The sequence below is a fragment of the Podarcis liolepis genome (genome assembly GCF_965112155.1).
Source record: "Podarcis liolepis genome assembly, chromosome: 16".
Taxonomy (NCBI): domain Eukaryota; kingdom Metazoa; phylum Chordata; class Lepidosauria; order Squamata; family Lacertidae; genus Podarcis; species Podarcis liolepis.
Window position 1 is genome coordinate 42,357,652 of NC_139567.1, and position 27,896 is coordinate 42,385,547.

A 27,896-nucleotide genomic window follows, 5' to 3' on the forward strand; every position below is an offset into this window, starting at 1 on the left:
AGGGACTGGGCACAAACCTGGATGGATTTAAATAAGGATTAGGGAAATTCATGGAGGATATCAATGGCTATGTTTTCCCTAAACTCTCAGAAGCAGGATGCGTCTGAATAAATGTTGCTGGGAATCTCAGGTGGGCAGAGTGTTTTTGCACTCATGCCCTGCTTTAGGGTTGGCCACTGTGAGAAGAAGACGCTGGACTAAATGGGCCTGATCCTGCGGCCAGGCTCTTCCTCGGTTCTTAGGCTGAGACTCTTCGACAGGAGACTGAATAATCCTTCATCTAAGGCAAGACTGCCAGCACAAATCTGTAAATGACATGGAACTTGGGTCTGAGTCACGGCCTTAGCGGTGGCCAGGCTGCTCCAGCTAAGCTCTTGCATTTCACAGCTTAAGGAACGTTGCTGTTAATGTGGCCCGAAGAATTCAACAAGTCTTCCTTGTGGCTTTCTCTCACTCACTGACTTCTGTCACGCAAGGGTATTTGCTCCTCCTCTGCTTCTGACGCCGCCATGTTTGTCATCCCCTGTGACACCCAGCTCCATAGACGCTTCCCTGGAACAGGAAACAGAAGAAGGGGGAAGCATCTGTCAAGACTGTCAAGCAGGGACAGGCAAGTCCTCAAACAGATAAGCAGTTGCGCCCAGGCCAATGGGTTAGGAGCATAGCTGTCAACTTTTCCCTTTTCTTGCGAGGAATCCTATTCGGAATAAGGGGATTTCCCTTTAAAAAAGGGAAACATTGACAGCTATGGTTAGGAGGGGCCACAGCTGGGCGGCAGAACACCTGCTTCGTATGTAGAATTCAGTCCCTGGCATCATCTCCTGAAATCTTTCTGCCTGTCACTGCATGCCCGCTGATGCTTTTGTGTAAAACTCTATATATACTTTTGTCTGGAATGATGGTGCCTCAAAGAGTTTGCAGTAAAAGAGAGCACGAATTGCATTTTCCTCATTGTTATTTTATGGTGTTCTTTCTATTATTATTATAATAATAATAAAACACTTTAAAAAAACACCAGAATGCCTGGCATCCCTTTGCCTGTTGCCAGGAGAGGTGCTGCTACTCATTTAGTGGATAATGTAGATGAAACAGTGGTCTGATTTACTATAAGGCAGTTCCGTATGCTGCTATGTCAACTCTTTGTTCAGAACCATGAAGACTAGAACCTTCTTTCATTTTTAGTGGAAATACTGCAGATGTCAACCCCTGACATCTCCTGATAGAATGATCAGGGAACAGGTGGTGGTTAAGACCTCTCTCTCTGTTATACCCTGGAGGGCCACTGCTGGTCAGAATATAGATGGGTTACATGGACAGATATATCAAGTCAGACTAAAGTCAGGTTCCTGTGATCAGGGAATATGGGATTGAATATAAATTTCTGCCTTGTATACTTGACTCCTATTCAGCAGCATTTGATGCCGCAAGCAAGGAACTTTGAAATCTCTTTCAAGATTTCTGAAGGGCAGAAACTCTAGTGTGGGTATGACATCAAGAATATTATTTTTCTTTTCTTTTTTTAATTTACTTTTTTTTGCCAGATGAATTCACTCAGATGCTGAGATGGTTCCCCTGGGACCAGATTCCTGATTTGACATAGCAACATCACCACCAGCTGGCATGGTCCTGTGGTGCTGTCCAATGACCTCTCGTGCCACAGAGGTTTCCCTGATGGTGCATTAATGGCTCTGAAGGCAGGAAGGTAAGTAAACCTTTTGAGTAATAGAGGGGTGGGGAATTTGTGGCCATCCAAATTTTGTTGGGCCACAATTTCCACCACCCCGACCACGGGACATACTAGCTGTTACTGATGGGATCTGGAGTTTAATAACACAAGGATGATCATAGGTTACCCATGTCTGGAGTTGGGTTTTGCTCTTTATTTACCTTTTGACACCATCTCACTGTGGTCTGAGTCTGTAGGATCCTCCTTGAGGGTTCCCAATTCTTTCTTCCAGTTATCCCAATCTACCTCTTCCACACTACAAAACACATACAAACACAAATGAACAATGAACTGCCTGAATCCCATCACTCAGTTGGGAGCAAATATACAGTTGACATATTGCTTAGCTGTGTAGCTTTTTTGGCACAATTGTTCGTTTTGATGATGATTACATTTTTATCCTGCCATTCCTCCCAAAAGTGCTCAGGGTGGCAAACATGTGAGAAAACAATAAAAACAACTTCAAAAATATCCCAATACAGATTAATTACATTTTCAGTGGCTCTGCAATACTGACCCATAAATGCTTCTGATATGTTTACCCTATTGTTAATTGGTAAGAATACTATTGTCATTTAGAAATTGTTGAAGAACTATTTTTTTATGAATTTAAGATATTGGTTGTTGGCACAGCTTGGATATGAACTTGGTTCTGTCTTCTTTTTTGATATTTTGCAATTTTCTGTGACATTGAAGATTATATTGGAGAGTACTGTTTTTGTTTGTTACCATATTGTGCATTTTGGGGATTTCATATTGCAAACTGCCCTGTGATCCTCAAATGAAGGGCAGCATAGAAATTTAATAAATAATAATAATACAAATAATAATAATGATTAGGCTAACATTGTGTATTAATGGTTTTTCCCTTTTGGGTTATAGGGTTGCCATATTTCAAGAAGTGAAAACCAGGGCAGCCCGAAAGTTGTTGAGCTTTCTATAATGAAAATGCAAAAAACAAAAAACACATTTTTTTGGTTTACAGGACCTTTGAAATCCTAGTAGTGTCTGGGAAACTCCGGGTGTAAGGCAGCCCTAGCTATTAACCACTTTGAGCTTTCCTTGGTGTTACGGTCACATCCACACCAAATGTTTAAATCAGTATTGTCAGGGAACTGCCATCGGAGCCAGGGGGAGAGGGAGGGCTCCAGAGGGATTCCGGAGAGCGTCCCGGGAGGGAGAGAAGCAGCACATCTTCTGGGGAAGGAAATCAGCGTAGCACCAGTGGAGAAGGGGGGCAGATGGGGGAATCGGCGAGGTGGCTCCATGACTCCTCGCCAGGGACCAGCGGGGAGAGCACGGGTCCTCCGCTGCCCACACCCTCCCTGCACAGAAGGCTTCCGCGCAGGGAGAGTAGGCGGAGACTAGGCGTCAAAGAACTTCTTTGCTGGAAGAAGTTCAAGAAACGCCCACTGACGGATTCTGCCAGCGATTGAGACATCCACGGGCGAGTGGCTGTCTGGACAGAAAAGGTTCACTCAGGCAACCCAGCCAGGTGTGGCGCCGATTTACGCACGAGCAACCCCTAGAACCGTTACAAGTATCATTCCACTTTTAATGGTCATGGCTTTCCCCAAGCAATCCTGGGAAATGTAGCTTGCTCAGGGTGCTGAGAGCTGTTCGGAAGCCCCTCACAAATCTACAACTCTATATCAGGAGTGGTGAACCTGAGGCCAAAAGCAGTTATCTAGGCTTCTCTATGTGGCCCTGGGCATCCTCTCCAGGCCACATCACCAGTCCTGTTTCACACCCTGGAAATGTGTCCTTGAGTTCTGGTAATGCCTCATTGTTTGCCTGCATTGAGGATATGGAGACCTGTGTGAAGGAACTAGGCTACTATATACAAAGGTGACATTCACTCTGCTTGCTCCACCCACCTTTGCCTCTGGCCCCACCCACTGGTGGCCCCAGAAGGTTGTCCGGATGGGTATCTGCCCCCCCCAGGCTGAAAGGGGTTCCCCACTCTTGACATACATAGACGGAGCTGTATCAATATGTAACAAACTACAATAGAGTCACCATTGTGCTGCATTGCACATTAGCCCGACCATAAGGTGCCCTATGGGTTTGCAACAGTGTAGGGCATGGCCGAACTCACCGGAAAAAATATCTCTTATCTTTCTCTTCTTCAGAGCCGATAGACAGCTGGCAACCAGATCTCTTGGGCCTCTGCCAATACCAAAACCAGTTTTTCTCCAACTCCATAATAGCAATCGCTCTCTGTGGATGCAATAAAGGAAGAATGAACATCTCACAATTACCTTCCCACCATCTTAGATCCATAGGGGAGATCTGTCTCTTTGCTCCATACACTTATTTGACATTGGTCCATCTAGCAGTGGCTCTCTTGGGTTTTAGGAAGCAGAGATTTCCAGCCCCTGAACTGCTGTTCTGCTTGTAGACTTTGTTGGCCACTTTGGAACAGGATGCTGAACTAAATGGGCTTTTTATCTGATCTTGTTCCTTATGTGTGAATCCTTCGTCAGGGCTGAGCTAACAGACAGCTGTCAGAGTGGGATCAAGGGTTGGAGATTGAGGAGCCAGGAATTTATGTATTTATTTATTTTCAGCCATTGTATGCTGCACACAATAGCTTTATTTTCCCAAAGCAATGCCCAGTGGTTTTGGACTTGCCTGCAGCTTCCAAACGCCTTCACTGTGTCCAGAGAGTTTGGTGACTGTCTCGCTCATCAGGGCAATCAGCATGTTCAGGAGAAGGATGTAAGTCATGATGACATAGAAGAGAAGGAGGAGCATCACAAAGTAATTGAACTTCAGGTTTTCGTGAAACTCCAACTCCCCCATCCCAATGGTGAACTTGAACAGCTCCAGGGAAGTTTGCAGGAGCCCGGAATACTTGACTTGGTCTTTGTCATCACTGTTGACGAGGGAAGACCCATTCTGGACTGGCTGGGGAGGCTCCCCGGTAAGTATGACAAGGGCTGAAATGATAAATCAGAATATTAAACCAAGAGGCCCTTAGAGACCTTGAAAATATCTCTGTTTGTACCAGAATCCAGTCCCAAAATACAGGTAGAATTTTGGTTGCTGCCACCCATTCCAACGCTTCCTGCTGCGACAAGTAGAAGAGTTTGGATTTGATATCCCGCCTTTCACTCCCTTTAAGGAGTCTCAAAGCGGCTAACATTCTCCTTTCCCTTCCTCCCCCACAACAAACCCTCTGTGAGGTGAGTGGGGCTGAGAGACTTCAAAGAAGTGTGACTGGCCCAAGGTCACCCAGCAGCTGCAGGTGGAGGAGCGGGGAAGCGAACCCAGTTCACCAGATTACGAGACTACCACTCTTAACCACTACACCACACTGGCTACACCACAACAGGTAGAGACTTACCTGTTGAAAAGCCAAAGAGGAAAATCAAATAGACCATGAGGAAATGGAAGACGTCCCGCAGAATAGCCTGGAACACAGAGCAGGATATATGGTAAGTGAATCAAGGGACCACAGCATGGTGTAGTGGATAAGAGTATAGAAATTAAGAATGGGAAGAGACCCAGGTTCAGGTCTTTGCCCCGGCATGAAATTCAAGTGGATGAACTTGGGCCTAAGAGCAGCGCCAGCCTCACAACTGAGGTGGCATGATTCCTACTAGGCCAGGAGAAGGAGGAGAAGGACTGGATTGAAACCAGACTTTGCTTTGCGAATACGCTAGCAGTTTTTATCGGACTGGTGTTCTACCCACCTTGTGTATCATGACAACGTAGATCCCGGTCTGCTGAAATCCTCGCATGTAATACAGCAGGTTTATCCAGCCGAGCAGGAGGGAGGAAACCATCCAAGGCAGGTAATCTTCCAGGCCTGCAAGGTACATCACTGCCGAAACCAGCAGGGTCACTGACTGCAACAGCCTGTGAGAAAATGAGAGGGATGCAGAGATGATCCCAGTTTAGAGGTTTCCTTGACAAATAAGGCATGCAAAATCTGTTCGATATACCTTGCAGAATTCCACAAGGAAGCCAGAGGAGGCACCTTTGAGGCATAGAAGAGTCTCCTTGGCCTGCCTAACACACAAAAGCTAAGCCACGTGCCCCAGCTAAGCATGAATGAGTGAGAAAAGGGAAAATTGCCGCCTCTTCACTCCTCCCTCGGTCCAGAGCTAAGCCATGGCTTGGAGAATGCACTACGTCCAAAGCTGGGCTTGTGATTTGCACCCCTGCCGGACAAACCATGAGAGATGAAGCAAGAACAAACCACATTTAATGCTTGACTGCAAAAAATAAAAAACTCAAAGTGGTTTACGAAATGCAGGAAGCAATGAAATAATCAGTAAAAACGGTTGAAAACAACTATTTAAAATACTAATTAATAAATAATAAAATTCTCCTAGGATGCACACTTCTGTAGAGAAGTGCAGATTTGGAAGGAAGGCTGTACTGCAGGACTCAACTCCTATTCTTTCAGAAAGTGCAAATTGTTAAATACTGAAAATATTGAAATGTCTTGAAATACGAACTGAATCCATCAAAATTATTGTACATGACAGCAGGCTATTGTGGGAGAAATGGGGGGGGTGAGATTTTGTTGTGGATGTTTTTGTGAGCTTCTACAAAACAAGGCAGGTATGGAAAGCAGAGCTATCCCCTATAAAATGATGGATCCATCAAGGATTCTGTGTAGATTAGCCAAAGCGTCACTTGATTCTGGGCTTCCTTTCTCCTCCGCAAATGAAACAGGGAGAACATTTGAATTGTAAACCACCTCGACCCATAATGGCCTCTTGCCCACATGCCCCCCCCCCAACATACAGGAAAATCTCGATGTAGCCATCCTGAAGCAGACTTTTCAGTGACAGGCGTCTTCTCCACAGGTAAATGGTCTAAAAAGCAAATGGACAGGAACACTCTTGTCAATACAGCAGCAATAGTGCAGTGGCAAATTCAGAAGCGCAAGATCCCTTCACGATAGTCACAACTAAGTCTACACAACCTTCTAAAATTATACAATATTAATTAGTGATGCATTGCAATGATCAGTGCAGATACCCACGTGTCACCTTTCAGCCAGGTGTACTGTTTTCGATGTATATATACAGGCATACTGTGTATATACACCCTTTCATACTGATGGAGCAGCCCTAGGACTCTGGAGACAGGAGTCCTTCTGAGACCCTGCTGCAGAAATACAGTGATACCTCAGGTTACATATGCTTCAGGTTACATACGCTTCCGCTAACCCAGAAATAGGGCTTCAGGTTAAGAACTTTGCTTCAGGATAAGAACAGAAATTGTGCTCCGGCAGCACGGCAGCAGCAGGAGGCACCATTAGCTAAAGTGGTGCTTCAGGTTAAGAACAGTTTCAGGTTAAGTACGGACCTCTGGAACGAATTAAGTACTTAACCTGAGGTACCACTGTAATAAGGTGTATTTGCCCCTCCCCCCATGACCATAGCTGTCAACGTTTCCCTTTTTTAAGGAAAATTCCCTTATTCCGAATAGGATTCCTCGCAAGAAAAGGGAAAAGTTGACAACTATGCCCTTGACCCTAGACCACTACACTTCTGTACAGCAGGTTGAACCATCTGGTGGTGGTACAAAAAGAAGTCACTGAGCAGTAAATCAGTAAGCAGCTGAGTGGGTATTTATTTACAAGCTTACTCGCCAGCCCCTCTAGCGTGGAGATGACCAGAAGGATCACTGCCCTTGATATGTGCTTTCCAGGTTCACCTCTGGGCAATAAAATCCTGCAAAACCTAGTAACTAATCTGTGTCTCCTAAGGAAGCAGACCATGATCACTGCAGATGGTGACAGCAGCCAGGAAATTAAAAGACGCCTGCTTCTTGGGAGAAAAGCAATGACAAACCTAGACAGCATCTTAAAAAGCAGAGACATCACCTTGCCAACAAAGGTCCGTTTAGTAAAAGCTATGTTTTTCCCAGTAGTGATGTATAGAAGTGAGAGCTGGACCATAAAGAAGGCTGATAACCGAAGAATTGATGCTTTTGAATTCTGGTGCTGGAGGAGACTCTTGAGAGTCCCATGGACTGCAAGAAGATCAAACCTCTCCATTCTGAAGGAAATCAGCCCTGAGTGCTCACTGGAAGGACAGATCGTGAAGCTGAGGCTCCAATACTTTGGCCCCCTTGTGAGAAGAGTCGAGTCCCTGGAAAAGACCCTGATGTTGGGAAAGATGGAGGGCACAAGGAGAAGGGGACGGCAGAGGACGAGATGGTGGGACAGTGTTCTCGAAGCTACCAGCATGAGTTTGACCAAACTGCAGGAGGCAGTGGAAGACAGGAGTGCCTGGCGTGCTCTGGTCCAGGGGGTCACCAAGAGGCGGACACGACTAAACAAACAACAAGGATGCAGAATATTGGAAAGATTTCAGAAAGACAAAAGGAAGGATTTGTTCACACAGCTCAGAGTTCAATTGGCCACCAATTTGGGTGGCTTTAAAAGAGGATTAGATCAATTAATGGGGGAGGGAATTACCTGTGACTACAAGTCACAATGGCTGTGCCCTCCTTCCTCTGTTGGAGGCAGTGTGCTTCTGAAATCCAGTTATTGGGAATCTCAAGTTGGCTCTTGCACTCAGGACCTAACTGTGGGCTTCCTATTGGGAAATCTGGTTGATTGAAAAGGCTCCTCCTCCACAATGTATTAAACCATCCTAATGGTTCACTTCTTTCTGTCCTCACCCCAGATTTCTAACTGATTCAACTGCAGCCTTGTGTTTCAGCACTGGGCAGGCTGCCATGGGAGACAAGGAATTATATGTATGCAACTGAGCTGTTGCATAATGAAGACATTGTTTACAAGCCAACAACAAACCAAAGCTATACATTGTGTTTACTTGGCAGAAAAATCAGTCTGTTGTGGTAGGCTCATATGTCCAAACTAGCCATAGTTAGGCTCAACAAACCATGGTTATGTGCAAACTGGGGTAGTGTATATATTTTGTTAATTCTTTTAAAATGAAATATTTGATGCTCTTCATTTCTGCAGCCAGTCCTATTTTCTGCCAGCTTTCTGTAGCCAACCTAAGACGCAAAAAAAAAATCAAACACATCCCAAACTGCAGCAGGAAGAGTATGTTGTACCTGAGCAAAAAGGAGATACACGCCTCCGATTAAGACAATGACCTGGCCAATGAGCCACACTATGTCTCCAGCAGCATTTGACACTGGAAAAGGAGGCTGGGATGATACAAGAAAAAAGAAAGGGGAGGTACATAAGTAACTGAGGAAGATAAAAGCAGTGACAATCAGCTGATTGTCAGGGCTTGCAAAATGCTACACAGGACTCTGCTGGCACTGACCACCCTTGCCCTACATCTGCCACCCTTGCCCTACATCATGTATGGGCAGGTGGGTGAGGCTTGGCCCAAAAGGGCCTTGTAGAACAAACAGGGAGCTTCCACACTTTTGCCCTAGAGAGCCACCCTCCTCCTCTCTCTGCCTCCCTCTCTGTATCCCCCAAGCCCCAAAGCTGCTGTTACCTTGCCCTCCAGAGGCCGGTGATAAGCAACAGCTGAGAACACGGACATGAACAGCACATAGGAGAAAAAACTGATGTAAAATCTCATGGCAGCAAAGGAGTCCCATTTGCTTTGAAGAAGCTTGTTTATAGGCTCCAGGACCACCATCTTGTACCGCTTCTGTATGTAGGAGAAGGAAAGAAAGAAAGAAAGAAAGAAAGAAAGAAAGAAAGAAAGAAAGAAAGAAAGAAAGAAAGAAAGAAAGAAAGAAAGAAAGAAAATAATTCATTGATTCAGCCCCCACCATCCCTAGTTATTAGCCATGCTGAGGCTGCTGGCAGTTGGAGCCCAAAAACATCTGGAGGGCCACAGGGTACCCCGGCCCTGCTCCAAGTTGCACAAAACTACAGCTTCTTCAGCCTGCAAACTGGTTGGCTGAATAAACTGTGGTTTTGCGCAACGAAGAGGCCTATACTGGTGTGTGTTTCTTTACTTAAAGGTATTCAACTGCTTATTCATCTAAAATGTTCTAAGCCATGTACAACAGTGCAAATCAGCATAAGGATGCCAAAATAATGCCATCAAAACAGAGATAAATAAACCTACTGGTACAGTGTTCATTCTTATAGACAGGACAGGAAAAACATGCAAATCTTTACAAGAAGTCAGTAGTGCATAATTGATTATGCTTCAGTTATGGCACTGAGAAGGACAACAGCAGAAAATGTTGGGGCTCGTGTCCATTTGTGGGTCACCGTCCTGTGATATTCTGTAGGTCATGGTGCTATGGATAACATTTTCCAGGCTAATCCCGTATTTTATATTACAGCTTTTTATGGGGAGAAGCCATCGATCAGGGTAACCTATTTCGTTTTCCCAAAATAAGTACCAAATCAAGCCTCTCTAAGGCAAGAGCAGCCCTCCTGAATTAGGTTAATGGTCCATCTAGTTTCACACAGCGGCCAACCAGGTGCCTATGGGAAGACCACAAAAAAATTATTCATGTGGAGACTTCTTCAAAGAATAAATCAAGAACATAAGGGGCCCGTGTAATTTTTTTTTTTTTTTAAGATGGGTGCAGAGCACTGAAAAGAAAACAAAGATGACACCAAGAAAATCTCCTGAAGAGAAAAGCATAGCTGCAGTGCAGAGAGAACTGAAGGATCTCCCCCAGTGATTATTTTAAAGCAGACAAGTCGCCTTCATTGATCATCTCACCGGAGTATCGCTGCTGTAGGCAAGAATGTCCAACACAGAGTTCTCCTCATAGCTGTCAATGGAGGTCAGGTCGTAGAGAGAGATGTGGACAGGCCCATAGGTCCATTCAGTGAACTTCCGCGAAAGGTGACGGTACTGCGGGTCTTTGATTTCGCGGTGAATAATGTTTTTGAAGATCTAGGAAGGACAGAAAAGGGGGAGGAATCTTCTTTGAGTTTTGCCTTCCAACATTTATAAATTGTTAGACAGCATCTGAGGCCCTTCTTTGTGTGCTCCCTCGATGAGAGATCTGGAGGGTGGCTACATGAAAATGGGCCTTTTCTTTGGTGGCTCCCCATTTGTGGAATGCTCTCCTCAGGTAGGCCTGCCTGGCAGCTTCATCACACACCTTTAACCACTCAGTGAAAACATTTCTCTTCAACCAGGCCTTTGGATGATTAAACAATCTATGGCCTTTTAAATGTGCCAGAGGTTTTTGTTTTTTCTGTTGTTATATTATTTATTTTGTATATTTGTATATTTTTTATATTGTAAACCACCCTGTGATCTTCACATGAATGGTAGTGTAACAACAACAACAACAACACAGACCAACAACTCCTCAGTGTTCTGCTGGCATGTCTTCTCCAGAGTGACCTTAGGAGCCCATCCTGAGTGGCTGACTCTGATTGGCTCCAGTCAGCACAAAGGGTGGGAATACTTCTTCTCAGTGGCTAAAAAGTTCCCATTTCGTCCTGATTGGGCAGCTCTGGGATACTGAAGAAGAAGAAGAAGACCCTGCTATAATGGGTATTTGACCCCCTGTGACCCCCAGACCAAAACATCTCTGCCAGTAAGGGGTGTGGCTTAGAAAGAGTTCCAAGGGCTGGGGAAAGAGCCTTGAAGAACTGCACCTGCCTCCTGGGCCTGAGCCTCCCCATCCCTAGGACATGATATCTGAGCTTGTGAACTGTAATGGAGTTGTGAAATCATGTATCCCCTGGTACAAATCTTCTTAAGTTGTCCTCTGCAAGTTGCCCTCTCAGTCTCAGCCTCCTACCTGGAGGTTGACAACACTGACCTATCTTGTGTGTCCTGGATCTCTGCTCTGTCCAGTATACCTGAAGGACTGTCTCCACCCCCATCGTTATGCCCAGACACTGAGGTCCAGCGCTGAGGCCCTTCTGGTGGTTCCCTCGCTGCGAGAAGCAAAGCTACAGGGAACCAGGCAGAGGGCCTTCTCGGTAGTGGCACCCGCCCTGTGGAACGCCCTCCCACCAGATGTCAAAGAGAACCACAACTACCAGACTTTTAGAAGACGTCTGAAGGCAGCCCTGTTTAGGGAAGCTTTTAATGTTTAATAGATTATTGTATATTAATATTCTTTTGGAAGCTGCCCAGAGTGGCTGGGGAAACCCAGCCAGATGGGCGGGTGTAAATAATAAATTGTTATTATTATTATTATGACATGAAGATGCCGCCTTCCAGATATTGTTGGACTTCTGTCTCCATGTAGCCAATGAGAATGAGCAGTGAGAGCAGCCAGGAGAATGATGGGAACTGGAGTCCAACAACATCTTGGAAGGTCACAGGTTCCTAAGCTCAGAAATACAATTTATGATAAGCTCCCAACTGACTTACCTCAATCTTTCCAGTCTTGACGGCCAGGGTCAAAGGGCTCAAGCCTTTCCTGTTGATTAATTCCTCCAGTTTCTGGCTCAGGTTGAGCGTAGCACTGTGCATCAGGATCTTGTTGTACATCCCAATCACCAGCTCCCTGTTCTTCTCATCCGCATCATCGGCCGCCATCACCAAGGCATGGAGGACTGTGTTGCCGAGGGAATCCCGCTCTGCCAGGTTGGCCTTCTGATGAGGGTTATCCAGGAGATACCTGATCACTTCTGGCTGGTTGGTGCAAGCAGCTAAGGAGAGGGGAAGCTCACCTGGAGGAGGAAGGAGATAAACAGAAGCAAAGCTGGGAGAGGAATGGCTGCTTTTGGCACAAGTTACAAAAACGAGCACCCACTCCAAGAATCTGTGACAGCGGACTTTAGGCACACAGTATCAACCTACCAAAGTAGAAGCATGCCCCTTTCTCCTGCTGGTGGAAGAACTTTCCACAGGCCTTGGCATGGACATCAGCGCCGTTCTCCACCAGGAGCTTGATCAGATCTAGATTCCTCTCCTCAATGGCAATGTGGAGTGCTGTGTGGCCTAGCAGAACAAAAATGGCATGAAAGAAAATCATTAAAGAAGTCAAACGTAGAAAACAAGCATGTTCTCCTACGCCTGAGTGGAGGAGTTCTTTTTTTAATGCTGTCTCCCCACCCCAAGGTCCTCACCTTTATAGAAGCTATCCTTACAAGCTACGTTGATCAGAGGCCTTGGGTTCTTGGTCTCCTGGTCTATCTTCAACAGCAAAGGGATGGTGGGGTTTGCCCCATCCTTTAAATTCAGCAAGGCCTTCATCAAGCAGGTCTTGCCCGTTTCTCCATCTGGAAGAGAAGGGAGTTCCATCCTTTATTTGGAGAACTGCATCTCTTTTTTCTAACAAGGACAGCGTATAGGGCCATTCAAGTCTATCAAATGCTTTAAGAATATCCAAGGAAAGGGGAGCAGGAGGTGTATCTTATAATGTATTCTGAGAAGAGCTGGATCCTAGGCTAAGGATCCTGTTCCAAAGTATTCTAGAGGGCGAGAGGATCCCTGAATCTTGGAAATTGTCTCAAGTTTCCGTCATATTGAAACACAGCTGAACTGTGTTCCTATAGGTCAAAAGCACTAGTTGAGCAAGATGAAAATATTTAATATGCGATCTAGGAACAGAGATAAATCATTTCCTCACAAAATAGGTGCATAAAGATCAAGCAGACTTCATGCTGGGGTGCCATATAAGCAACTCCATCCATTCCAAATATTCAGGGAAGAGCCTATTTCAAAGAACATAAATGCTTTAAATTTGCATATGTATTGTGAATTGTGAATTAAGCAAGCTTGCATTTGTGAATCAAATGGAACTTCTCTGTCATTTCTCCTCTTGCCCATTATGCGCTCCCTGATCTTTTTCACCAGAAATACCAGGTATTGAACCAGGGACCTTCTGCAATCAAAGCAGATAACTGTACCTGTAACTGTGCTATGGGCCTTTATGATTTCCTCTACTACAGATTTTCCCAACCTGTGGGGTTGAAAACCCAAGCAGGTTTGAATCCTGCGTAAGGTCCAACATTCAGTTGACAGTAAATGGATGGGTCAACATAGCAAATAAATTTGGATTTGTGGCTTGACATACCAAAAATGATGGGAACCACCAATCTACTCTATAGTTTGGGAAAGTTTGTCTTTTCTCTATGTGCTTGTACCCCCCCTTAAAATAACGTAGCCAACTTTTGTATGTTGTTGCCTGAGACCAAAGAGCAGGTTTTTGTCTATGTTCAGATACTGTTGAACACCATTTTGAATCAGGTGTAACAGAATATACATTTCAAAACTGCACTGATTTTAAGCAATTTTTGCATGATGGTTCATGAGATCAAAGAGCAGGTTTTGGCCTAAGTCTGGATACAATTGGATCAAGGTGGAAGTCTAACATTTCAAAACTGCACTGATTTTAACCACTTCTTTTTTTTACTTCTTTTTTTTTACAATTCCGAAGAAACGCCAGATGTGAATGTTAGTTAGTTAAAAACAACACAACTTCCCTGAGAAAATAATGTGATTTAGTACAGTGGTACCTCAGCTTAAGTATTTGATTCGTTCCGGAGGTCCGTACTTAACCTGAAGCACCACTTTAGCTAATGGGGTCTCCCTCTGCTGTTGCACCACCAGAGCACGATTTCTGTTCTCATCCTGAAGCAAAGTTCTTAACCCAAGGTACTATTTCTGGGTTAGCGGGGTTTGTAACCTGAAGCATATGTAACCTGAAGCGTACGTAACCCGAGGTACCACTGTAAATCACATTTCTCCACTCCAAACATCACTATCTGTCCTCTGCGCTCTGATGGTCCTCATCAATCTTGCAAATAGTTCTGTGAAGCTTCAGAAGCTTGCCTATTCTTACATCAGGAAGACGTTTTTTAAACAAAAACCCTCGTTCTCGGGCTCGTGCCTACCTGTGTACTCAGAGTTGGTAAGAAATTTGCCGGTTTTTCGCAAATAGTCCCCCAGTCCTTCCAGCTCCTCAGGGTTCCCCCTTACAATAGCACCAAAGAGGCGGCTCTTGTTAAAAGTGTTCTCTTTACTGTGGGGGGAAAAATCAGAATGAACAAAGACCACAATCTGCAGTGTACATTTAAATCAGTATTGTACTACTTTAAACAGTCATGGCTTCCCCCAAAGAATCCTGTCATTTGTTAAGGATGTATTATTAGAATACCCTAGTTCCCTTCGCAGGGTTACATTTTCCAGAGTTTTCTTAGAAGAGGAGCTAATCGCTAAAGCCCTCAGAGGGTTGTAGCCTTATTAAGTGTCTCCTGAGTCTCAGAACCTTTAGCAAATGATGGTTCCTGGGATTCTTTGAGGGAATCCGTAGCGGTTAAGGTGGTGTTATAATGCTTCATAGTGCAGAGGTAACCTACACCCCTCTTTAGGCACAATATAATCCAGGAAGGACCATACCCCAGTGGTAGAGGCTCCTGCTCTGGATGGAGAAGGTCCCAAGTTAAATCCATGGAAACTTCTCCAAGCAGAGCTGGGAGTGACCCTGAAATTCCAAAGAGCCTCTGTAGACCAGTGGTGGTGAGGCAAATGGTGGTGTCAAGAGATGAACTTCTAGGCCTTATAGACAAACGGACAAATGACTTGTTCCAGAAGGCATTCACCAAAGAGCTCTTGAGGCGTTCAAATATGAAATTGCTGATCTTCTAACAAAAATCCGTAATGTCAGCCTCCATATCTGAGCACTGGAAAGTGGCCAATGTAACACCCATTTTTTTTAAGAAATGGACCTCTGGGTATTAACACAGGGAAAATGGTGGAAAGCATGATTAAAGATAGAATGACCAAGCATATAGATGATCCAGTAGATGATTCTGAAGAAGACATAAGCAAGGCTTCCACAAAGGTAAGTCCTGTCTAATTAACCTTTCAGAGCTCTTGAAGAGTGTCAACAAAGATATGGGTAGGAGCTCAGCAGCCAGCAGGACCAATAGTCAGCCATGATGGGAGTTATTGTCCACCAACTTCCAGAGGCCCACAGATGTTCGCCATCCCTGCAGTAGATGGGTTGACTCCTGAAGGCAGCTGCTTACCTCAGATTGGGAGGAATCTTTATCCTAATCTTTGGAGATGGTGGACGTTCCGTCTCATAGGAGGTTTCCATGGGTCGCGGCTCTCCTTTCCCTCCAACTGCGTTCTTCTCCCTTGCCTCCACATTGTCCAAGGTGCCATCATCTATCTCCAGTATTGGTAAGTTATGCATCACGCCACTGAAAGTGCTGGCAAGAGAATAGAGCACCACAAGAAGGTTTATTTGATTTACAGCAAATAGATTGAATAGATTCTAGCTCTCGGGATTACAAAGAAAAGTGCGTTACAAAAAGGTCTGGCACATTCAGAGGTCCAGGAGCATGGAACTGCGCATAACAGAAGATGTATATATGGAACCTTAAATATCTTAAAAACCATCTCCATCTGCACAAACTAGCCTTAAGCATTAAGATCCTCACTGTACGCTATGAGCCTGAAACTCCCTGGTTAAAATCTGCCATTCACATGCCAAGGGCGCTGTGAAAGCCCCTGTTATGTACTGAGTTGAATAGGATCCAAAATGCATCAGTCTGATTGGTCCTAGAACAATAGGGTCCAGAATGCAGCAGTCTGATTGGTCTGCAGGAGCCACCCAATCCAGCTTCAGGTGGAAGTGAATCCGCAACCTGATTGGCCTACAGGAGAATCCCGGAATTAGCCAATCACGTGGGGCCCATTGTGTAAATAATGTATATAAAGCAGACATTGTGGGGGAACTTCCATTTCTTCCTTACTACTATGAGCTGAATAATGAGCATGAAATCCACGCTCGACTCTGAGTATATTTCAGCCCCGATCTCCAGTAACTTGTGCGTCTGCAATGAAATGTTGCGGTGTGTCCTTACCTCCTCACAGGAATGCTCATTTTCAGGGTTCAAGCCAGCCATTATCTCAAAGAAGGATATTCCATTGCCCACCACCCACAACCTGAGTTTTCTCTTTTTCTTTTCCAACTGATATTGAACACCCATGGTTACTGAGAATGCTCAGTCCTTGACTGTTGGGGTGAGGGTCTTCCCCTTAAGTGTGTGGGGTTTTTTAATGGACTTCTACAACCCTTGGGTTAGTGGAAATTAGATGTTGGGAAGTGTGATTTAGGCAGAGTCACCTTTAAGGCCAAATCTGCACTATACATTGAAATCACAACGATGCATATAAAGTGCATTGCCTATACATTACTACACATTAAAAGCACTATGATACCAGTCTGAACAGCTGTGGTTTCCCCCAAAGAGTCCTGGGAACTACAGTTCGTTAAGGATGCCAAGAATTGTTAAAGGTAAAGGGACCCCTGACCATTAGGTTCAGTCGTGGCCGACTCTGGGGTTGCGGCACTCATCTTGCTTTATTGGCTGAGGGAGCCGGCGTACAGCTTCCGGGTCATGTGGCCAGCATGACTAAGCCGCTTCTGGTGAACCAGAGCAGCGCATGGAAACGCCGTTTACCTTCCTGCCGGAGCGGTACCTATTTATCTACTTGCACTTTGACGTGCTTTCGAACTACTAGGTTGGCAGGAGCAGGGACCGAGCAACGGGAGCTCACCCCGGCGCGGGGATTCGAACCGCCGACCTTCTGATCAGCAAGTCCTAGGCTCTGTGGTTTAACCCACAGTGCCACCCGTGTTAGGAGATGCCTATTCCTCTCATAGTGCTACGATTCCCAGAGTGGTTTAACAATCAATCCGTCTTCCCAGGGAACTTTAGGAATTGAAGCTCTTTGAGGAGAATAGGGGTCTCGCAACAACTGCCAGTCACTCCTAATAAACTACACTTCCCAGAATTCTTTGGGAGAAGCCATGACTGCTTAAAGTGCTCTGGTGCTGCTTTAAATGTGCAAGGTAGAGGGAGCTTAAAGGCGAACTGACTCTTGATTTCTCCCCCATTCCAAATGAGACGGATTGTTCTTTTTTTGTTTGGCAGCCCTGTGAACTACGTAATAGCATTTTGATTCTCAACTGCTTCGTCTTTTTGCTGAGCAATGCTTTGAGAGCCATCTGCAATGGCAAGCTCCCGACACACTCAGACAGAAACTAGGAAGAGGATGCGGCTGTGGGCGTTGCCTCCTGAGATGCAAGACCTAATGGAGTTACAAGACAACGGCAGCATTCATTATCAAGAGTGCCTCATGTCACATGCTTGCTGAAAGGGTGTGAGGCTTCAGATATAATTGCAGCGAGCAGGGAAAACGAGGGGGGGCTAGGAGGCTTTTCATGTGAGCCGCACAGTCTGATGTTGTGATGACCCCCGGACTTTAAAAAGAGGGTTACACAAATTCATCAAGGCTAAGACTATCAGTGTCTACTAGTAGCCACAATGGCTATATTCTCCTTCCACTGTTGGAGACCTCTCTGAATACCAGTTCCTGGGAACTACAAGGCGGGAGAGTTGCTGTTACGCTCAAGTCCCGCTTATGGGATTCCCACTGGGGGCAGCTGGTCGTCCACTGTGGGAACAGGATCCTGGCCTGATGCAACAACTGGACTCATCTGATGTTCTTAACCTCTTTCAAGCGCTCCAGGGCTCAACTGTGGAACCTGAGAGGCCAAAAAGAGCTTTTTTACAACTATGTGCCTCATCATCATCACCATCACCATCATCATCACTACTGAACCGTACCTGGAGCTTTAGGAAGAAAAGAGGTACTGCGTGACAGGCATAAATCTGACACATTCAGTGTAAACATGCGCACACAGAGAAACCATTGCTTCACCTCTAGGCCAATTTTCCAGCTGAAACTCAATGTTTTCAGTAATCTCTTTTCTAAAGAAAAGGAAAAAATCAGCCAGAAATATAAGCCACTCCTGATTTCAAAGGTCACACCCTAATCTCAGACATGTGGGGATGGGCATTCTGCACAGGCTCTGAAACACTCTCATTATTTGCCAGACTTATGCTTGGAATTTAATAATGGTCTCATAGCACGATGAGGGGTGGGTGGAAGGAGTACATTTTTCAGTCCACCTTTTCACTGTCCACCTTCTGGAGACCACCTTGCAGTGGCGGGTGTGGCCCGGCGTAAAAGTAAGCAGAGCAACAGATGCAAATCTTCTCTTTGCAAAGGAAGCTGCATGTTTCCCACAACAGAAAAGTCAGAGGCTTTTGCATGCATATACCTCTATCCAGGCAACTAAGAGGCATTATGATGGTTCAAGGAGGGCGTGGCCTGGGGAGGCTCCTGGGGGCCACATTGAAAGACACGGGGGGCCACATTCACAACCCTGAGATTCCCCATCCATGCCATAGACTGGGGACTTTCCCTGGATTAAATTAAGATCTGCATGTTTAGTTATAGGCGAGGCTTTTTGGGGAAGGAAAGGGAGAAGGAAATAATCGTTTATAATGTACTTACTCCACAGAGGGGTTCCACCCGGTCTCAATGCACAGGTCTCCTTTATCCTGCCGACCAAACGATGCCCCGCAAATCCCAGAAATATTTCAAATGTCAGGCTTTTTGGATTCACAACCCCTCCGCTGTTGGGCTGCAGATGCTGATTCTTCTGTTTAAAAAGAATTAAAAGGGGAAAAAAGCAACCTTGGCTTTCCTCACTTGCACACCAGCAAAAGATCCATTTCCCCCCCGGCACAGCATTTCTTCCACCCAACCCGATGCAGAACGTGCCGCGTTCTGAAACCCCGTAGCTACTTGCAGACGGTTATGTCGGAGGCAATCTAGAGGAAGTGGTTATTATTGACTGCCTGTTCCCATAAAGAGAATGACAATTGCATTTAGAAGACTGATGGGTGTGGGAATCGTTCCATGTTTCAGAGATGTCGGAATATTGCTAATATCTGTCTGCTTGCCTCCTGCCAAGGCGGAGAAACAGAGTCACGCAAGGCCCCTGTTGAAAATAAGATTTCCTCCTTTTTTGTTAGTTCCCCTTTTTTATGCTTGTGGTTTCACCACTCGTGCACATCACAAGGTATCTGGAAATGCCACCCTTTGGGAGGAAAGGCACCAGGCACAGCTACACTCACTGCCAGACCTGCTTATTGAGAAAGTAAGTGTGCTTTCCCTCATGCTGATAAATTGAGATGAAAACATGAAAAACACATCCCCTCTCCCCTAGGTCAACAGGCCTGGCCCTACTGTTGGGCAGAGTGAGGCAGATGGGGAGGGAGGAATGACTGACACATGGTGCACTGAGAAGAGGCGGGTTCACACAAACAAGGGGCAGGGTTAATTATAAATAACTATAAATCTGCTGTTTTTCATTCCACGTATGAATCTCCTCCTGTGAAACAGCTCAAAGTGATTCAACGATTTAGAAACCTCCCACTGATAATGTTTTTAATGGAAATTTCAGGTTCAGACTGGTCTAAAAAATAAATAAATCTTCACTAGGACAACTTGTTCAAACAGAAAAGGTCTTGTGTTCTCTGCAGGCCACGCAGAAAATTTTACAATTTAAAGTGATTTTAAAAACACTTTGAAGAAACATCTCCGGGCAGGTAAGAGAGGCAGGTGAAGGTCACCTGATCTCCAACAGCTAAATTTAGCATCAAACAATAACTGTTTCCGGTTTGAAAAAAGGACTGTTGTAGCAACAGATCTCTAAGTGTCGCTTGACTCCTTGTGAGAAAAGCAGTTGAAATTCATGGCTGGTTCCTCAGCTGCTCTGATTTGGCTGCAGAAGGTGCGACTCAGCATTGAGAAGTCACAGGTAGGACAGGTGGACTGGACTGTCTGCATCTGGGATCTGAGAGGGTCCAGCAACCCCACAGACTGAAATGCAGGTTTCCTGACTTTGCAACAGGGTTGTTTTCAGTCGCTGCCAACTATCATCATCATCACCAATAATAAATAATGATAATAGATGTGGTTTTGACTGAAATTTAGCCACTGAAGCTGTTGTATAAAGGTAATTTCCCCTCTTGCATGTAAAGAGGGTGTTAAATACACTGGAGCAGGGCCAAGGGAAGATGCTGGCAACCCAGGTCGTTCCTGCATCTGCTTGCCTCCCAAACACCCTCATGCCAATCAGGCAGAAGTCCAACTGGCAAAGCTATATCTAGAGATAGAGATAGAGATAGAGATAGAGATAGAGATAGAGATAGAGATAGAGATAGAGATAGAGACAGAGACAGAGACAGAGACAGAGACAGAGACAGAGACAGAGACAGAGATGTTGTTGTATAGTCGTGTCCGCCTCTTCGTGACCCCCTGGACCAGAGCAAGCCAGGCACTCCTGTCTTCCACTACCTCCCGCAGTTTTGTCAAACTCATGCTGGTAGCTTCGAGAACACTGTCCAACCATCTCGTCCTCTGTCGTCCCCTTCTCCTTGTGCCCTCCATCTTTCCCAACATCAGGGTCTTTTCCAGGGAGTCTTCTCTTCTCATGAGGTGGGCAAAGTATTGGAGCCTCAGCTTCATGATCTGTCCTTCCAGTAAGCACTCAGGGCTGATTTCCTTCGGAATGAATCAGTTTGATCTTCTTGCAGTCCATGGGACTATCAAGAGTCTCCTCCAGCACCAGAATTCAAAAGCATCCATTCTTTGGCGATCAGCCTTCTTTATGGTCCAGCTCTCACTTCCATACATCAGTACTGGGAAAACCATAGCTTTAACTATACGGACCTCTGTCGGCAAGGTGATGTCTCTGCTTTTTAAGATGCTATCTAGGTTTGTCATAGAGATCTGCAAATGCTGTTTGACTCTTTCCCCCTTTATCAGGAATGGGAAGATTTCATTCTGACGCTGTCCAACGCTGTCCAGCAACAGATGGTTGAGAGCCACATCAATGCCTTGCAGGACCTCTCAGAGGCAGCGAAAGGTTTTATCCTGGAGAAAGCCGTCAGTGCCATCCAAGGAGGTGAGAATTTAGGAACCAGGCCTGATAAACAGTTCACTTCTACTGGATTTGCTTTGGGGAGGGAGGGGCTTAAGAAATGCCACACATGCAAGTGAAACCAGAGTTCTCTGATATCTGCTCAGCTTCTCCCAGGAGCAAGCTATTCAGACTAAGCAGCCAGTCCTAAGAGAGAACCAGTGTAGGGCCTCCAAGATCCCTATTAGCTGCTCAGGTCACCTGGTCCTCTTGGGCTGGAGGGCTGGCTATAGTTTCCCTTCCCTGCCACAATCAGCAGGAGACGCTATGGAGCAGCAAAGCTCTCAAGAGAGACCTGCGTTCAAATCCTCCCTCGGTCACGAAGCACACTGGGTAAACTTGAGTTGTCAATTTCAATTTCTCTTCGTTTCTGTTCTCTTTGCCAAATTTCCTTGTCAATTTCCAATTTTTTTAGAAATCTCTTTTTAGCGCACATCTCTCCTAATAAACACATTTTTGTGTGAACTTTTGCCTAATATACATTTTTTTTTTTACAAGCAATACCCCCCCCCCCAGTATAATGCATCTTGATATGACATTTCCACTAATATATGCATTTTTTATGCATGTCCTGCTAATAATATGCATTCTGTGCACATTTGCTTGGTTGGAGGCCAATACTGAAAATTTGGAGAAGTGTGAATTTTGAAAGATGGCTGCTTTCGTTCCCTATACTATTTCCACAAGGTGCAAATCAGGTGTGTTAGAACCAAAATGTCAACCAAACCAAATTTCTTCTCTGTCCCTAGACACGGATCTGCCCCTCCACTTTGCCCCTCCTTGAAAAGGGGAGTTAAGAAAATGTTGTGAAATAATCCACTCGTTCTCTGATATTCTTTCAGGTGATGCTTATAAGGCCCTGATGTCGCAGGTTAGCAGCTGCTTAGAGGAACAGATTTATTGCCAGATCGCCCAGGAGATTCAGGATGGAGACCGGCGGGTGAAAAACAAGCCAGCCCTGCTGCTGAATCACCTCAAGGATGGAGTGGTACATAGTTTTGCTGCTTTGTATTCTCAGTTGGGGCAGTGTGGGGCTGACACCCACGAGGGCTGGTAGGGTGGAAGGTGTGGAGCCCAACAGTAGGTGGCGCCAGAGCCAATGACAGGAGAGCAAACTAATTCCCGTTTTGTCCCCATCCTCCTTCTCCCTGCTGACTTCTGCAAGGCGCAACAGTGAGACTAAGGAGGAAGAGGAAAAGGACAGGCAGAGTCAGCCTCTGGACTGATGGAAGCAAGAGGACAGGGCAAGTGAGGTTGGCAAGGAAGTGCCCCTAAAGGACCCATCAATCAGATTGTTGGTCCATCTAGCTCAGTATTACCTACACTGACTGGCAGCAGCTCTCCAGTGTTTCAGATGAGCCTTTCCCAGCCCTACCTGGCCAGGGATTGAACCTGGAGCCTTCTGCGTGCAAAACATTTGCTCTAACCAACTATACTACGATATCCGGTGGTTCACCTATTGTAGAAAAAGGAGCCTTAATTCAGCCACGTTCAATGAGCCAACTCCTTCCTTTCAGATGACCTTGCTGGAAGAACGGCCAGAGCTGCGAGGGAGGCTTTGCTCTCTTTTTAACCAGCCCTTACCTGCCGATCTGCGTCATCTCACCTGGAAGATTTACCTCTCTAACACGAAAGGTATGACACGTATCAGTTCTCTAAAACAGGCAGGCAAACACCGAAGGCAAGACCTCCAGATGGCTTGGGCCATCACCAGTTTGTTTTACTCAGTTTTCCCTTCTGTGAAATGGGTTGCTTTCTTCTGCTTTTGGAGGGGCAAACAGTGGTTTGTTATTTGGAATTAAAACCCACTGTCTACCTGGTAAACAATATTTGGACAACTTACTTAGCCTTTGTGGTTAGCAAAGGTCTGGCAATAACATTGCTTCTGTTTGCATATCTGATAAATGGGAACCATTCCTGGTCAGAATGATGGCTTTGGCCTCTGACACCCCTCCTGCTCAGAAAGAGCCAGGTCCCAAACTTTCCCCTTGCCATCCCATCAGAGATGGACCTTTGGGGTCTTTCCAATGGGAGGTGATCTCTAAGTGGGAAGCAGAAAGCAGCATGGCAGTGTGGTCCTTATGTATTGCCATCTAGTGACAGATGGGCCAGAGCAGGATTTGGGTTCAGTGACTAACTGGCAATATCAGAAACAACATCGAAATTGCTTTGCCAAATCCCAGTAAGCTTATCACATCCCCACCATAAATAAATAAAGACTCTCCTCCCTGGAAGAGAGGGGAGTGGTTGTGGGCGGGAGACCGAGCTCCGCCGCTGGTAGGGGGCATTAGCCCCCTCCCCTCCTACCTGGCTGGCGCCCACGCCCACCGGAGGTGGCCAACCAGGTGCCTCCGGGGGGCGTGTGTAGCAGCTTAATGCTGTGGTGCCAGCTCCGCCTCCTCCTCATTCGTCGTCGTCCCTCAGCGAGTCACCCACCCTCCACTCCCATTTAGCTCAGGGTATAGGTTTTTGGCCTTGCTATGGACCTTAGGTTGGTCGCCCTGGTTGGCTGGGGGGCCTGGTAGGAATTTTTCCATTTGGCATTAGGCCTTTTGGTTTTTTCGCCTACCTCGTAGCAATCGTCACAACTTTTGTGGTATTGGTGGGTAGGTTAGGCATTGGATTCATGTGTTGTGCTGTGTCAAGGGCTAGGTGTGGCCATCGCCTATGCTATCTACCGTGGGTTATTCCGTTAAAGGAATCTGGCGGTCGTGTATTCCGTCCGATGCCTGCTTGGCGGGAGGCCATGGCACGACCCTCGGTGACATCAGGGGTGAGCCTATAGTTGGATGAGCATCAACAGGCTCCACCTACTGTTGAATAAACCCACCACCTATAGTCATCCAATGCCTAAGCCAATACCTTTTCACTGCTGTAATCAATAAAGTTGTGGCCTTTTCTTGCCCATTAACCTTATATCACGTGTCCTTGTGTATTTATTTCACATAGCGGGGTCGGGCCCTCGATCCACAATAATAAATTTTTATTTATACCCCGCCCTTCCCAGTTCAGAAAACCGGGCTCAGGGCGGCTAACAACAAATTTAAAACACTTAACTGATGCAACAAAAAACAGCATAAAATACCGTATAAAACGTGAATAACAATACATTCAGAATTCAAAAGTCAATTTAGGGGGGAAATCCATCCAATAAACATTAGATGATCACCAGGGCTAGCTGGCTAAATTAGTCCTATTTGGGCCAGCGAGGAGACCAGGGGAAAATGAAATGAAATGCACCAACCGTTGGCTTTCTTCTGTTCCTTTTCTCATTCCCAGCAAGGTTAGGGTATCTCTCCCAATTGGCAGCAAACAGAGCCACTTCCCGGAAGGACAGAGAGATCTCTCTGAGGTGCCGAGCCCTGCTGGATTCTGAGCCGACGTTCCAGTCCTTAAAAAACCACAAGGGTAAGAAGAAACCACCACAGGAGTCACATCAGGGCAAGGCCCATCCATGAGGCAGGGTGAGGCAGCCGCTTCGGGCGGCTGAAGCCCAAGAGGCAGTGCCCTATGGACACTCTTGCCCCCCCCTGCTGCCACTGGCAAAGAAGCGGCAGTGGCTTCCAGGAAGATTTTGCGAGATTACGCCAATATCTTGCAGAATCTCACCAGAACTTGCCATCGCTTTGTGGGTACCGCCACACAAGCCAGGTATGGTGGGCTTCAGCAGCGGGGTGGCGAAATAGGACGGGCCTCTCCTGAGTCACACAAAAGTAGTAAGGAAGACTGGAGATGGAATGGGGGGAGGCAGACTCAATTCAGTTTGCATTTAAATGTGAATTTACTAGATTTGCACCTCTGAAGCTGGAACTTCTCTGAATTTTACAATGCAGATGAGTAATGTGTATAAAGATGCATATAGTGGGGGGAAGTGTGCATATGTTGTTGTTGTTGCGTCGTTTAGTCATGTCCGACTATTCGTAACCCCCTGGACCAGAGCACGCCAGGCACTCCTATCTTCCACTGCCTCCCGCAGTTTGGTCAAACTCATGTTGGCCACTTTGAGAACACTGTCCCACCATCTCGTCCTCTGCCGTCCCCTTCTCCTTGTGCCCTCCATCTTTCCCAACATCAGGGTCTTTTCCAGGGAGTCTTCTCTTCTCACGAGGTGGCCAAAGTATTGGAGCCTCAGCTTCAGGATCTGTCCTTCCAGTGAGCACTCAGGGCTGATTTCCTTCAGAATGGATCGGTTTGATCTTCTTGCAGGCCATGGGACTCTCCTCCATGAGTCTCCTCCAACACCACTGCCTTGCTGTGGCAAAGGGGCTTGAATAACTCAGAGAAGCTATGAACTATGCTGAGCAGGGCACCCAAGATGGACAGGTCATAGTGGAGACTTTTGACCAAATGTGATCTACCTGAAGCAGGAACTGGCAAGCCACTCCAGTATCCCTGCCAAGAAAACTCCATGGACAAAGACAACAGACATATAAAAGTGTACATATAAATGCATATAAATTGGCAAAAAATACTATGCAAAGCCACATTGTATTAAGGGAACTTAGTTTGGAAGAAGAAAAAGGTGTGTGTTAGGAAATGTTTAAGAGAAGTTCACTCTACAACACTGGGTAATTTTAATGAGGGTTTAAAACAACTAACTAACTGTAGGAATAACGGAGACGACAGGAGGTTGGATGCAGGTGAGCTGTGCAGAACCATGCTGGCAAGCATGCTCCAAGCAAGCTGCCGGCTAGCTCTGCCGAGGCTCCTTTTATTAGCAGAAGTCAACAATTGGAAACAGTCGTGAAACCACCCTGAACTTAACGTATTTCCATCTAAGCACATTTTCAGCATTAGCAATTACACGTGTCAGCAGGTGTTTCCCTCAAAGTCGTCCCCCCCCCCCCAATATTTGATTACGTCTGCATCCCTGGTCATGCTCCAGCCAAGCTATATGTCTAACAAACAAATTGTGAGAGGACAAAAGGTTAGGGGGGAAACCCTGTTTTCTAGCCAAGAAGGTCGGGGAAAGCAGGTGTAACGCTCCTGGACATACTGTTGCACGTTTGGTGTGAGGCTTGCCATCGCAAAGCAGAGCATTACCTTCACAACTAACTAACTAGCTGATGTCGCAATGTGGAGAACTGAACCTAAGATTGGAAGAACGAGGAACTGACAGTGACTTATTTAGGTTTGGGCTGGGTGTTCATCAGTATGCGGATGATACCCAGCTCTACCTCTCTTTTAAATCAGAACCAGTGAAGGCGGTGAAGGTCCTGTGTGAGTGTCTGGAGGCGGTTGGAGGATGGATGGCGGCTAACAGATTGAGGTTGAATCCTGACAAGACAGAAGTACTGTTTTGGGGGGACAGGAGGCGGGCAGGTGTGGAGGATTCCCTGGTCCTGAATGGGGTAACTGTGCCCCTGAAGGACCAGGTGCACAGCCTGGGAGTCATTTTGGACTCACAGCTGTCCATGGAGGCACAGGTCAAATCTGTGTCCAGGGCAGCTGTTTACCAGCTCCATCTGGTACATAGGCTGAGACCCTATCTGCCTGCGGACTGTCTCGCCAGAGTGGTGCATGCTCTGGTTATCTCCCGCTTGGACTACTGCAATGCACTCTGGTGGGGCTACCTTTGAAGGTGACTCGGAAACTACAACTAATCCAGAATGCGGCAGCTAGACTGGTGACTGGGGGCGGCCGCCGAGACCATATAACACTGGTCTTGAAAGACCTGCATTGGCTCCCAGTACGTTTCCGAGCACAATTCAAAGTGTTGGTGCTGACCTTTAAAGCCCTAAACGGCCTCGGTCCAGTATACCTGAAGGAGCGTCTCCACCCCCATCATTCTTCCCGGACGCTGAGGTCCAGTGCCGAGGGCCTTCTGGTGGTTCCCTCATTGCGAGAAGCAAAGCTACAGGGAACCAGGCAGAGGGCCTTCTCGGTAGTGGCGCCCGCCCTGTGGAACACCCTTCCAGCAGATGTCAAAGCGATAAACAACTGCCTGACATTCAGGAGACATCTTAAGGCAGCCCTGTTCAGGGAAGTTTTTAACGTGTGATATTTTATTGTATTTTTGGTTTTTATGGAAGCCGCCCAGAGTGGCTGGGGAGGCCCAGCCAGATGGGCGGGGTATAAATAATAAATTATTATTATTATTATTATTATTATTATTATTATTATTATTATTAGCCCAGAAGAATATAAATGAGTCCTTCTGGATCAGACCAGTGTCCCATGTATCCTGTTCTCACAGTGGCCATGGAGATGCCTGTTTTTGAGAAAAGCAAGTGTTCCTTCCCACATGCCTAAGTTGGGATGAAAGGAGGAAGCCAGTAGAGACCACAAACAAGACCATGTGGCATCAGTCCAAAGACCTCGAGACAGAAAGGGTGGTCTATTTCTTTGCTTTCCCTGGCATTTCCAGTTAGCAGAAGCAACCTCTCAGTGTGGCTTCATATATCCATTAGACGCAGATATATATGGGGATCCGTTGCAAGCGTCTAGTCCTCATGGATGTGGAAGACTGCCC

General features: G+C 46.2%; 2 protein-coding genes across 7 annotated transcripts in view; one reads left to right on the top strand and one right to left on the bottom strand.

Annotated features, from left to right (window-relative positions):
* Positions 1-19,444, bottom strand: LOC310695441 (transient receptor potential cation channel subfamily V member 2-like). 2 transcript variants are annotated; one of them, XM_083479883.1, is made up of 16 exons: positions 18,949-19,444; positions 15,603-15,788; positions 14,466-14,593; positions 12,696-12,848; positions 12,427-12,567; positions 11,995-12,296; positions 10,375-10,551; positions 9,178-9,336; positions 8,780-8,875; positions 6,488-6,558; positions 5,425-5,590; positions 5,076-5,142; positions 4,361-4,668; positions 3,825-3,946; positions 1,888-1,982; positions 1-552 (listed from the first exon to the last, which is right to left on the bottom strand). In XM_083479883.1, the coding sequence occupies exons 2-16, from the start codon at positions 15,770-15,772 to the stop codon at positions 455-457; spliced, it is 2,253 nt and encodes a 750-aa protein (XP_083336009.1). In that variant the 5' UTR covers positions 15,773-15,788; positions 18,949-19,444; the 3' UTR covers positions 1-454. The 2 variants fall into 2 exon arrangements, with proteins under 2 accessions (XP_083336009.1, XP_083336010.1); XM_083479884.1 differs by lacking the exons at positions 14,466-14,593; positions 18,949-19,444 and having other exon boundaries at positions 7-552; positions 15,603-15,736.
* Positions 19,313-27,896, top strand: part of LOC310695436 (uncharacterized protein) — a gene marked incomplete at its 5' end in the record, with an annotated part of 27,305 nt that continues 18,721 nt past the window's right edge. For 4 of the 5 annotated variants that reach the window (XR_014520075.1, XM_083479861.1, XM_083479862.1 and 1 more), the window contains 5 exons: positions 19,313-19,597; positions 21,271-21,409; positions 22,267-22,412; positions 22,942-23,059; positions 24,704-24,832. Coding sequence is in view for 4 of the 5 variants with exons in the window: in XM_083479861.1 (XP_083335987.1) it covers positions 19,313-19,597; positions 21,271-21,409; positions 22,267-22,412; positions 22,942-23,059; positions 24,704-24,832 (817 nt within the window). Of the gene's footprint in view, positions 19,598-20,149; positions 20,261-21,270; positions 21,410-22,266; positions 22,413-22,941; positions 23,060-24,703; positions 24,833-27,896 lie in introns of those variants that run through there. The other variant, XM_083479864.1, reaches the window with a different exon arrangement.